Here is a 13,558-nt window from a genome sequence, read left to right as displayed (position 1 = left end):
GAAGAGACTTTTGATTAGTGTTTCAATTTCATTGCTTGTAATTGGTCTGTTGAGATTTTCTATTTCTTCCTGATTCAGTCTCAGATGCTTTTGTATGTCTAAGAATTTGTCCCAACATTATCAATTTACTGGCATAAAATGTTCTTATTGATCTCTTAAGGGCCTCTGTATTTCTGAAATACCTGTTGTAACTTCTTTTTCATTGTTTATTCTATTTATTAGAGTTTTCTCCTTTTTTTTCCTTTATTAACTGAGCTAGAGATTTGTCCATTTTGTTTGCTTTTTCAAAGAATCAGCTTTTGACATTAATTTTTTAGACTTTTTAAAAAATTTCTGTTTCATGTGTTTCTGTTCTAGTTTTTATCTCCTTTGTTCTACTGGCTTTTAGTTTTGTTTGTTCATCTTTTCCTACTTCCTTAAGGTGAGAGAAAAGATTATTTATTTGAGCTCTTTCTTGTATATTGTCGTGGCCTGTACTGCTATATGAGGTTTCCTTCATACTGTTTTTTGTTGGTTGTGTCCTAATTTTCATTTGTCTCTAGATATTTTTTAATTTCTTCTTTGATTTTCTCATTAATCCAATAGTCATTCAATAGTGTGTTTTTCAGTCCTCATATATTACAGGTTATTCCTATTTTCCTATTTTAATTCCTTTGTGATCAAAGAAGATACTTGATATGATTTCAATTATCGTGAATTTATTGATACTTGTTTTGTGACCCAATATATGCTCCATCTTGGAGAATGTCCCATGTACACTTGAGAAAATGTATCCAGTTTTTTTTGGAGTGCAGTGCCCTATAAATATCTATTAAGCCCAAATGGTCTAATTCTTTGTTAAAGGATTTTGTTTCCTTGTTTATTTTCTGTGCAGTTGATCTGTCCCCTGTGAAAGGAGGATGTTGAAGTCACCAGCACCATTGTGTTGCTGCCAGTGTCTGTTTTCAGATTTGATAATAATTGCCTTACATATTTTGATGCTTAACTCATTTGGTGAACATATATGGATGAGAGTTATACCTTCCAGATGTATTGTTCCTTAATCATTATATAATGTCCATCCCTGCATCTTGTTACTTATTTTATAGAAATCTATTTTATTTGATATAAACAGTAGATAATTATGTTACTAAAAGGAAATCATATGATTTCCTTTATTATACAATTTCCTTGATTATACAATAATGTATAAAGATGCAATTAGCACTGTCCAATCTTATAGAAAATAAAAACTATCTGTTCAAAAAATTTACCTCTGCTTCTATTTACAATTTAAATAGAAGTTAAGATGCTACTTCAGGAAGTATGCATTATTATACAAAAGTGCTTATGACATTAGGAAGATGGTGAATATTTTCCCATTTTTGTTATTTTAGGGTAGTATATTCTGTGATAATTCAACAAATGCTGATTGATCTGATATAAATTTACAGTTTTTCTTTTATATAAGTGTTATTTTAAACATAGAATCTATGCTAGTCTACATGTTCCTATTTGCTTTTTTTTTTTAAAGCTCAAGTTTTTTTTTTTTTTTTAATTTTTTTTTTAAAGATTTATTTATTTATTTATACAAGCACTGGGTACAGTCAGAAGCATGGGAGGGTGAGAGAATTCACCAGAGCCAGAGCGGGGCACAGAGCAGGCAGAAGGACCGAAGTACACTGCTGAGGGGAGCAGCGGGCAGCAGGAGAGGTCTGCGTGCCATGCGGGACCCTCCTCCAGTGGCCGGGGAGCAGCGGGGGATCGAACCGGCGCTGCAGAGGCCGCGGGCAGCTTCGCACCACCGGGGAGGCCCCCTATTTGCTTTTAATTAAACACTGTCCTTCTTCACTCAAGTATTTCTTTTGTGTCCTTATTCAATCTAGTATTGAATATGATCCTGCTTGTAAACCACACTTAGCCATTAACAATATGGATTATAAAAATATACTCCATAATTTATACATAATCTATGCATGCTTACTAAAATTACACCAAGATTAATCAGAACCAGAAATAAAACCTAACAGAGGAAAATGTGTAAACAAACAAAATAAAGAATTGGTTACCTTTGTTTTATTTCCCTCTCTGTCACAGATGCACTGTGTAGCAGAAGGAAATTTGTCATCATTTTACTGTCCTAGTTTTTTTTTTTAATTTGAAAATTGTTGGGAAAATTAAAAAGATCTGCTATTCATAACATGCTAAAATTTACTCAGGGTGCCAATATTTTGACCTAGAAATGTAATTATCCTTGTAGCTAACTACCCTTTTGGATTGGTACTTTACTAAGAAATCAAGACATATTGGAAATCAAGATGAACTTTATATTACTTAAAAGCTTAATAGACTAAAACAGCAGACTTGGTCAATGTGGGGGAAGCTGTTGACATTAACTGAATGGAGTCATTCAGTATCAAGATCTAGGATAACAGGATTTTAAGAGTCTATGAAAGTTTAATGGAAAAGAGAAAGTGTGTAGAATGGGCTCCTGAAACCTCTTTAGATTCCAAATGTTAGATTGAAAATCAGTAGCAACAATTTGTTGAACCTTGCAGTAAAGAACTTAGATTTGAAAGCATATCTAAAACATCTTGCTTCTGTGATATCCAAAAAAAAGATGTAACACTCTAGTTTTCCTTTCCTATTAACTTATTTTCTTTCCACATATGAGTGAACTTTACTGCATATCTCTCTGAAATTCTTTTCCCAGCTTCTCTCCCAAACTTCTTTGCCATCCATTTGCCACTGTAGGTCTCCAAGATGAGAAGGGAAGACTGTCAGTAGAGTGATGGGGTTAGGAGAGCATGGTTGAGGGACTTGAGGATATGGAGGCTTATTCCTGTTCCCATCTTCATCTTCATCCTCTAATCTTCATTATAAATAATCAGAAAATAAAGCTTGAAATTTAGCTAATGAAGGTGGGGGAGAATAATGTTTTAGCAAACTCAGGGAAGAGAAGTTTAACATTGCATTATTATCTCACTTATTTAACAGACAGTCTCAAATGTCTGGGAATACTACGGTTATGTATAAAATCTTAATGAACCTTTCTCTTAAGCTCTCTCACATATTTATCTATCTGCAGATCTATATCCATCTCTACATCCATAGCTACATATTTAAAGGACTCTCCTGTTTTTTATTTCAGGTCCTCAGTCTTCAGTAAACACAGAACTGTATTGTGGCGCTGAGCGGGTATGCAGGGCCTTCTCTGCCCTTGTTGATCAAATCACCTTCTCCAACTTGAAGTGAAAAGGAGTCCAGGTTTAAAGGACCCATATGGTGATGATAAAATGTATTTTCAAAATCTTTACTAAAATAATTAAGCCTTTACCCCTCTCTCGTTAATGTGAAGTATAAAGAAGGGTGTCTAGTTATTTGTTTTCCCTTGTTCCTTTCTCTCCTCCTGCCTATTAATCTCTTGAGTCCTTAGAAAGTTTATCAATGTTCACCAATATTCAAAAGTGTTGTACATTGTTAAATTGTCTGCTGTGTGAGTGTCCAATATTTGTTTTTATCAAAATGACAAGCTTTGCTGCAAAGAATTTTCTCAAATTTTTTCCATTTTGTTGAAAACGGCTGCATTTCACTCTTTCCTATGGCAATCTAATACTCCATGAGGTATTAGAGGTATCACACCTTGATCCATTCATCCACAGAAGGAGATTTAGGCTGCTTATATCTCCTAGTTATTTTTTTTTATTAAATAATAAATTTTATTTTTATATTCCCCCATACAACTGCACATGCCCCATTCTGACCCCAATCCCTCCCCTCCCGGCCCCCACCCCCCAAAAAGTGTCTCTGGTTCATAGTTTTTTGTCTCCTAGTTATTTTAAATAATGCAGCTATGAACATTGTGGAATATATGGAGTTTTAATGTTTTAGGATAAATCCAGATTGCTTGCCATAATGGGTTGACCAGTTCACATTCCTTCCAATTGTGTAATAAGGTTCCTTTTGCTCTGCATCCTCTCCAGCTCTTGTCCTTGAGGGTCTTTTTAATATGTGCCACTCATGGTATTAGTTGGTATTTCATGGTGGTTTCAATCTGCATCTTTCTTATTGAAATCAATGATGAATTTTTTTTCATAAGTCTTTGGCCTTCTAGATATCCTCTTTGGTGAACTTTTCCCACATATCTGCTACCCATATGTTAATTGGGGTTATTTGTTTTTTATTGTTGAATTGTATGAATTTTTATGTATCTTGGATGTTAATCACTTATCTGTTACACATTGTGTAAACATTTTCTGTCATTCAGTAGGGTGTCTATTTAATCATCCTATATTTTGTTTTACTGTAGATGAGCTTTTTAACTTGAGGTACTCCCAATTGTTTATTTTCATTTCTAATTTTCTTTCTATAGGGCTTAAGTCACCAAAAATATCTTTGCTGTTGGTATCATAGAATGTATTGCCCATGTTTTCTTCTATTTTATTTTTTTTATTGTTGCAGGTTTTATACCTAAACCTTTAATCTACTTGGAATTTACCTTTGTGTATAGTGGTAGTGAGTTATCCAATTTTATTCTTTTATTGGTAGTTTCCAATTTTGCCAGCACCATTTATTTGAGACTGCCTTTTACCCCCAGTTTATGGTCATAGATGTTTTATCATAGATTAATTGCTGGTATATCCTTGAATTTATAATCATTGGTTACAATAATCAAAGAAGTTGGACACATGAGAGTCATTAGAGATTAAACATAGCAGTATGTCTGGAACACAAATAAATTTGTTAGTGAACTTCAAAGCTATGAATCTCATTTGAGCCTGGTCATTTTGAGGGGAAAAAATTTTATGGGCTCTTTTCTTATAATGCTGTTCATTTTACTTTTATTTTGCTTTTCATTGCAAAGTGTAACTAATTACACAGTTTTAATATTTAATCAAATAGAAAAATATGCTAACTGGAAAAATTTTTTAGATTTTTGGATCATTATTAATGTTAACATTAAATATTGAAATAAAGAGACTCCAATAACATTATTTGGGGTCCAGAGCTTTTATTAACTCTTTCCATTAGAAGAATGCTTTCTTCACCAATTTTTTTTTTGACTGTTTATTTTTTGCTTCATGCAGGGTTCAAAATTTTTCTTTCAAAGAAGGTTCAAATGTCATAGCCTGGCAGTCACTTGTAACTAACAAATATAGTCCCTGCTATGTCTGTGCATAAGCAATCCAGTGGTTAATGGCCTGAAAATCATGCAGTGTGTTCAGGCTAAATATGTGGCACTCTACTTCATTAACAATGTCAAACATACCAAAACAAATGATAAAAATGAATACAAAGGATCTGAGTGGCCTGATCCCCTAGTCATCTTGGAAACCTATTTTTAACTCTCAGTTAGTGGGGTGATCTGGCAGTAATGTCACCATTTCAAGGAACGTGCTAGTAGTCTAAAGGAATGAAACTAAGTGCTCTGAGAGAATGTGCTTTAATATTTGTATATTCCATCATTTCAGTGAGTGATCAATAGTCATGAAAAAATATATGTATATATTTAATTCCAAATGTGAGTTAGTAATGAGGGTAGATTTATTTTCTCTTTATTTCCAGGCCACCGGTCACCTTTCCAATGAGCTTAAACCCACTCCTGCGCAGGTTCATGCTTATCCAATCTTCAATCAACTCTTTCTTCTTTAGGAAAGGGGTTCTTAATTGCTGAGGAGATACACCTGAAAGCAGAGAAAAAGAATTAGTCCTTAGGTCACCAAATTATTTTCAGGTTAGTTAAGTATCAATTCATTAGTCTTAAAAGGAAAGTTTTCAGAAGTAACCTAAGTGCCCACTGCAAGATGATTGGATAAATAAGATGAGGTCTAGCCATGCAATACAATATTACCCAACTATGAAGAAAGAAGTTTTGCCGTTTGTAGCAAAATAAAATGGAAATAAAGTAAATGAACTGATGAAACAAAATAAAAAATATTAGTGGTCATAGATAACCAAAGTGAGGTTACCAGAGGTTAAGAGGGTGGGGGTGAGAGAAGTGGTTAAAAGGGGTGTAAAGGATGATGGCAGGTGATTTGGGTTTGTTTTTTTGTTTTCGTATTTATTTATTTATTTATTTATTCAAGCACTGGGTACAGTCAGAAGCACGGGAGGGTGAGAGAATTCACCAGAGCCAGAGCAGGCAGAAGGACCAAGGTACACTGCTGAGGGGAGCAGCGGGCAGCAGGGGAGGTCTGTGCGCCATGTGGGACCCTCCTCCGGTGGCCGTGGAGCAGCCGGGGATCGAACCGGCGCTGCTGCAGAGGTTTACGGGCAGCTTCGCAACGCAGCGCTCAACCGCTGCGCCACCGGGGAGGCCCGTTTTCATCTTTTTAAAAAAACGAAAGAATGCCTTTGACATTTTCAGAAGAGCTATGCAGGACCTGTCTCAAAGAATGGGGAGCGCAAGTAGTTCAAATATTTGAGAACCAAAGGGTGGTGACTAATGGTAAAAGAATATATATATTTGCTATAAATTCAGAATTCTGTATAAATTTATTACAAGTGGTGTATATGTAATTTGTGTTTATGGAAATTTTGTGTAGTTTAAATATGTAGTTTAAATAATATAAATTAAGTGAATTTATAACAAATGTATTGACTTATTAATTAATATACATTTTTATTTTTTTCTGATTTAAAAAGTAAAAATGATCATTATGTAATTTATAAAATAAAGATATAAAGAAAAAACTTTAAACCACCCATTATATTTTGTTATAAATTCATACATTTCTTTTGAATAGTGAGAGAACATTACAACAGAGAAGCTGAAGAGACTTTGTGGGTCATCTAATTCTTTTCATACCCCTTTTCTTCAGATTAGAAACTAAGGGCTAAATAAATTGATTAACTTGCCCAAGGTTACACAACAATTTGATAACTCATTTTCATATTTGCTGACCCAATATCAACAAATATAATATAAAATTATATAGGTTTATATTTTAACAAGAATGACTTATAGCAACATTTCTCTATTGTATTTGTCTCTTTAAATATGAAGATATCAAAATAACAAGAACCATTTTGCATGGTATATAGATTCTTCTATTAGCTCTTCCCTTATGCCCTGATTATATATGATTTCTCTGAGAGCTATAGAGACAGACTCTTCAGCCTCACCACCATCCCAACCTGATAGTATATTAATCTCTCAGGGACAAAAGAAAAAAATATAGTGGAGAATTTGTGCAGGTACATCCAGAGCTCAGTTGAACCACTAGAGATTTAATCAAGCCTCTTGAGATAAAATCTTGATGTTCCTGAAACTATTAACATTTAGACATGGTGTCTCCTTGACCCAAGAACCTCTATCATTATATAATCAAATGGAAAGTCTTATTTCCTGATCTACAAAAAATTGTTTATGTCAGACTTTAAAATAACTTTAATAAAGTGAAATATTCACTCCTGCTACTCGAATAACAACTCCAGGTAAAGTTTGCACACCAGATGAGTCAGTAGCAGCTCTGCAGTAAGATGAAGAAAGTGGCTTCCAATGCTGAAGACAAATCTACTGCTTTTTCTACAAGAAGGTAGAAATGCCAAGTTACATTATGGCCAAAAAACTACATGTAACCAGACCATTCTAATAGTCTTGTTGAAAGCAATCAAGCTGAAAGCTGTTTTAGTAAAAAAAAAAACAAAACAAAACAAAAAAACCCCCAAAACTATATGTACATATACATACATGATTATGTAATATATATTTAATAAATTATTGTCATGTTTAACTGAACACAAATAATGTAATATCCCTTTAAATTATTTTGTAGACTTTTGAATAATTCAAAGTGAGTACAAAATACAAAACAGGAAACATTGGTAGGGATTTGAATACAACAGCTAAATATAGTAAGAACAGAAGAAGGAGCCTTATAACCCACTTTCAACAGCCCTTACTGATGCTGATATCTGGGCAGCCTCTCGTCAAACTATTTTTAAAATATTGGTAGCCAGCATTAAAAGACACTAATTTTGTATTCCTCCTTAGAAGCTAAGATGCTGAGAAAATATTTCCTCTTAAAAGGGAAATTGGTTTAAGTTACAATAACACTTGCCAAAATAATAGATTTATCTATAAATAATAGCAATGGATTACCTAGTATTATGGATCAGTAAATCATAAGAATTTTTAGCAACTGAGGTCAAAACTAAATATATAAACGCTTTATAATATCTTGGGAAAGGGTTGAGCTAGAACTATTACTGTTAATTGCTATTATAATAGAGAAATTGCAGGAATACAAATCCTAAAATTAGTTATGTCTCAGTTTTCCACTAGTGCATAAATAATTCTAAGAATTACTGCCACCCAAATAGCCTTTGCTGCAACTGCTGGAAGCTCATTGGTTGAAAAAACACCAAGAAGGAAACAATAGCAACATAAATAAGCTGAAGACATCGCTCAGCTTACTCACAGAGGCTCATTCAACCTCATTCTAATTCTCTAAAGAATATTCCTTCTAGTTTCCCTGGAGAAGACTGTATTTGGATATAAATTTTATTTCTGTGAGATCTCTCCATTGGTTGAAATTAATCACTTGACTTTTTGGAAGTTAATTACTTGTTTGAAATTTGCTCAAAAAGCAACAATGAGTTAGTATGTCTGCCAGTCAATTTTCCTACACTTTTCTTCATCAAATAAGAACATCTTCCTCTTTGCCCCCAGTTAGATGAAGGCATTAAAAATAAAAGCAAAAGCTGTGTGTTGTGAATATCCCTGAGATATATATTCAAATCTTCCCAATTAGACAGCAAGAAAACATTATAATTGCCAATGTCTAAACCAATGGTAAAATTGTTAATTTAGGGGCATCCCTTTTGTATTTTGGGAATACTTTTTCTTACATGTCTTTCTGACTCTTCCTCACTGATATTCTGTTGACATTAACAGTTACTATGAAATGCAAAAGGAAGTACTATCTGGTTTCCTATTTTTGTGTACTCTTGTGGTTCACCCCTGAGAGGAAGATATGTGCCAGTGAAGTCCCCTCTAAAGCCCTTGTCCTCTTCCTCACAATTCAGCACATTCATACTTGGTTGGCCCTTTCAAAGATGTGGGCCCTGGGGCTGACCACCTTGTTTTATCCCTTTGTGTTGAGGATGCACTGTTGAGATCGCTCCTTCCTCTACAGCCAATTGCCTCCTTCCTAAGCCATGGTTCCTGGAAAGGATGCAGTCCACATAGATGTCCCAGAAGAGCTGAGCCAGATCCCAAAACAGTGCCCCATGCTTCAAGTTCTCAGATGACTTCAGGTAGATCATAAAATCCCAGAAACCTGAAACAGTGTTAGAAATTCGAGGCTTCCTCATTTCCAGGAGAAGCACTGAAGAAGATTCCCAGCACTGAGGATCAGCTTGGTTCAGAGCCAACAGATCTGTCTGGCTGTGACAGAAGAAAGGAGACACACAGCACAGTCCCATAATGATCAGGGAGCAGGTGAAGCTCAAGGGGTGGTAGATCCCTCTTCTGTTGCCAAGATTGGCCATGGTCCTGAAACTGCACAGGATAGAAAAACCTCATATAAGTCCTATTTGTGCTCTACTCCATAAAGAAAAGAACCGTTCTTTAAAAAACCTTGGTACCAGCAAAGGAAACACCATATTCTAAAGTAGGAAAAGTCTTATCATACCTCTCACATCACAAGCCCCACTCTAGTTAAAGTGATTTACTGCAAGTCAAGTAATATAAAATCAAGATACTTAGATTAAGAAATATTTATTCCTAAAATGTGTTCCTTTGTAAAAATGAATAAGTGAACTTTTTCTCCCTAGTACAGAAGAAAATAGCTTAAAAGAGTATTAAGTGGAAATTTAAAATCTTTAAATTACTTTACAGTATCTTAATTAAGCCCAGCCTCAGTTATCCTAATCCAGGACTCCCATGCAATTAAGAATTTTGATGTATTTTGCCCTTAAGTGCTTTCCTAATCATAGTGAGTTTTACTTTTTTAAGAGGCATAAAAATTGTTAATGTTATAAATAAAAATAAACACAACCCTTTAGAGTAGAATCAGTAGACATTTTACAAACACCTAAAGTGTTTTTGCAATTCTGGTATAATTTTCATAAAGCTCATATTTATCACTTGTCTTTTTTTTGCTACAAGTATCAATACAAATATCAATACTTTAAAAAAAAGTATTTGCCTGTCATTCATATTTTTTGACTCAAAGATTATTGCAATAAAATCAAGGCATCCACATGAATTACTTTTATGTTACACTTCGAGCTAGTGCAATAAGAAATGATGTCCTTAAAATAATAACCCCAATTTTTTTTTTCAGAAAAAAACTTATTTGATTCCTCACAGACTGTGCAAAATATATATCACACTCAAACAATGCTAACACAAAGGAAAAAAATGGGACATACACAGTTCTCTCCAGTTTTATCTTATATTCCCAAACAGTTTAGGTATTAGTAACATGAAGACAAGCAAACCAAATGTCTTTATAGTAGCAGATCAGCATAATACCATGAGATCGGATTTTTATTTCTGCAATGCAGGATTGAGGCAACTTTAAATTAGTACTTCAGAAACTGCCTGTGAACATGTATGTTTCTGTAGTGAAGAAGTATGTTGAGATACTAGGTTTTTCAAAAATATATCCTCTACATTTCAGATCATTTATACCTGATCTCCATCTGAACAAAACTATGTTCAATATACTCTCGTTTGAACTAAGATATCAAATTCGAGGGACCCCAAAGATGGTCTCACCTTAACTAAGTTGAGGAGCAAGCCCCCGGGGCTGTCCACCGTGCTGAAGTTAGCGTGACCGGCGCCCCTGTGCGCTCCCCCGGGGAGCGCCTTAGGCTCCCCTCTCCTGGGAGTCCTCTCCGAGCCTGGAAGTTCCTCAACCCTGGTGTGCTCTACGCACCCCGCTGCCGGCTCCCAGGCATGCTAGACTCCACTTGGACCGGATCCTTTTTCCACAGCTTCGCCTCACCCTCCCCTGGCAGAGCTGCCAAAACCCCGCTACGTCCTTTGTGCCCCTCGAGCCTCTTTACTCTGCTGCTGCACCCCCAGGACCTTGCAAGCCGCCCCCGGGGCACTTACCTGCTCGGTCCTTTCTGAATTCCCTCGAGTGCGTGGAGAGGAAACACTCGGTCGGCTCTTGAGCAAGTGCGGGTCGCCGCTCCGGCGTCCTGTAGGCTCCGGTGGCTGCACTTCAGCCGTGGGAGTGCTCGGCGCCTCTTCCAGGCTACGTCAAAGCTCCAGGAAATTGCCGCCACCTCTCGCCCTCAAGTCCATCTTCCTCAGCCCCTCTCCCTCCTCCTGGAGATTTCTCTTCAGGAAACAAGCCACACTCAGCCTCATGGAGCCTGGCTCACACCCACGCATTGCAGCCTTTGTGAGGACTGGCTCCCAAGTTCTAGTTGGGCAAGTGTGACCCTCTGGGCAGGACCTGAAAAGTTGGGACCCAAATGGCACCCACACTCCAGGTGTGCTCCCTTGAGAGTAAAGACGCCTGAGGGACTATCCGTGACACTTAGGGTCGCAGGAGGAAGACGGTTGTCCTCCCACAGGCGGTGTGGGTTCTGAGGTAATAAGGTGACTTCCTGAGACATCCTAGAATTGCCTCTGCCTGCCTGGTCTGGAAGGCAGGAAACACTGGGCGGCAAGGATGTGGGTAGGAACTTTCTGCTGCTGAAATCTGTCTGGGGACAGAAAATCCCTTTATCTCTAGGCTCCGTGGTCCGGGTCACCTCAGGAAGTGGAGTTATTGGCATCGCTTGAGCCAGTTCACCACTCCTGAATTCACAGGCTCGTCCCTGCCTTCCAAGAAGAGGAAGCACCTGGATTCCCTTCGATTATAGGCTTACAACTACTCAATATGCCAGACAAGGGCAAAAACCCTGACTCCCCACCTGCCTCTGACAGAATTAGCTCCCATTTTAACTGAAACTCACACAGCCCAGGCACCTGAGGCAAAAGTCCTACAAATTTGCAGAATGTTTCCAGGTTTTACCCGTCACCTCAAAACCCTGTAAACATCCTGAAAACCACTTGTATTCTCCATTAACTAAAAGCTTTTATACTAGCTCAATAGTATCCATGGTTACCTTCCATAGGGGCACAGGGAGGAACCCAGTCAGCCAGCAAGGTTTACCACAAACACTGAGAACTTGCCCCCTACCCAAGTGATAAGAAAAAATCGCTCTCGAGTGAATTACTGAGGGACTCTGGGACTCTGGGATTTTCCTCCTCTTCTGAAACTGGATAGTGCACTTGATTTGCTCATTATCAATCAATCTTAATCCCATGGAACTGGGCATACTAATACTTGTTCCTAATTACCCCCTAATGACATGGAGAAAGGTCATAGGTACAGCTCTCAGTCTCTTGAGAGAGTCTTTAGTGAAAAATCATTTTATCAGTGTGTGAGAGAAGGGAGAGAGACTGGCAGGGGAGAAACTGGACAAGGGGAAAGGGATGGAAGGGGGCAGAAAATGCATTTAAGAGGAGGTACCTGGTGAACTTGAAGAAAAACATATAAAGGTGGCCCGGGGGCAAAGTGGAGGGAGTCGTTTCTTACAGTCAAAAAAGAAAAGGCAGGGCCTCCCTGGTGGTGCAGGGGTTAAAGATAGCGCTATCAAGCTATTGCCAATCACTGCAGCATGAGTTTGATCCTGGGCCAGCCAGGGAGCTACCCACATGGCACAGCAGACCTCTCCTGTCTTGCCTGCGGCTCCCCTCAGCAGTGTATTTTAGTAGATCTGCCTGTTCTGCTCCCCATGCTCTTGGGTGAATCCTCTAACCCCCCTCTTCTCCCCCCACCTCTGATTAAACCCCAGCTTTTGTATGTATAAATAAATAAATCTTTTTTTTTTTTTTAAGAAAAGTCAGCACAAGTAAGATATGAGGCAGCACTCAAAGCAGTTCTATATTTGGGAGCAAAGTCAAGGAAAAGACTGTAGAGAGAGAAGGAAGAAAAGAGAGAGATGTGGGGATTTAATTCTGGTTTTGGACTTGTTGATAATTATATTACCTTTGAAAACCTTGCTATATAAAAATGCAGTGCTTACTTTATTTTTGAGTGTCTGTGTCAAGCACTGTTCTAGATGCTGTATATATAGAAGGAACAAAAGAAACAAAACAAAGTCCCTATGTTCATGGAGCTTACATTCTAGTGGGTCAGGGATGGGGAGAGAGGGGAAAAATTTATCTTTAAATTTTAAAATTATATAGGTGTATAATGATTCCTTCCTAGTTTCTTGAAGAGGGAGTTTACAGTTATGTATAAAAAACAAACGTATAATGAGGTGATTAAATAAACTAGCAGTGGGTCACCGCTGGTGGCGCAGACAATTGAGCCCAGAGCTGTGAAGCTGTCTGCAGCCTCTGCAGTGCGGGTTCGATTCCCTGCTGGCCAAGGAGCAACCCACATGGCACGGCAGATCTCTCCTGTCTCACCCGCTGCTCCCCTCAGCAGTGTATTTCAGTAGATCTGCCTGTTCTGCTCCTCACTCTGTCTCTGGTGAATCCTCTCATCCCTCCTGCACCTCTGGCTTGTACCCGGTTCTTGTATGCATGAATAAATAAATCTTAAAAAAAATTCCTAAAAAA

The 13,558-nt window shown here is 37.4% G+C and overlaps 2 protein-coding genes across 2 annotated transcripts in view; one reads left to right on the top strand and one right to left on the bottom strand.

The window, feature by feature from the left end:
* The window catches only part of DYTN (dystrotelin), a 48,376-nt gene extending 45,122 nt beyond the window's left edge, over nt 1-3,254 (top strand). The window contains exon 16 of the mRNA XM_037523922.2: nt 3,131-3,254. Within this exon, the coding sequence (XP_037379819.1) occupies nt 3,131-3,234 (104 nt within the window). The 3' untranslated portion in view covers nt 3,235-3,254. The remainder of the gene's footprint in view (nt 1-3,130) is intronic.
* A 2,027-nt stretch (nt 3,255-5,281) lies between these two features.
* Nucleotides 5,282-11,143, bottom strand: FAM237A (family with sequence similarity 237 member A). The gene is made up of 3 exons (XM_037523921.2): nt 11,048-11,143; nt 9,063-9,484; nt 5,282-5,663 (listed from the first exon to the last, which is right to left on the bottom strand). Exons 2-3 carry the CDS (start codon nt 9,472-9,474, stop codon nt 5,524-5,526), a joined length of 552 nt encoding a protein of 183 aa, XP_037379818.1. The 5' UTR covers nt 9,475-9,484; nt 11,048-11,143; the 3' UTR covers nt 5,282-5,523.
* Nucleotides 11,144-13,558: the final 2,415 nt, after the last annotated feature.

This window comes from Talpa occidentalis, unplaced genomic scaffold (assembly GCF_014898055.3).
Source record: "Talpa occidentalis isolate TD23 unplaced genomic scaffold, MPIMG_talOcc4v2.1 talOcc4.3, whole genome shotgun sequence".
NCBI lineage: Eukaryota > Metazoa > Chordata > Mammalia > Eulipotyphla > Talpidae > Talpa > Talpa occidentalis.
This window is presented reverse-complemented; position numbering and strand designations above follow the sequence as displayed.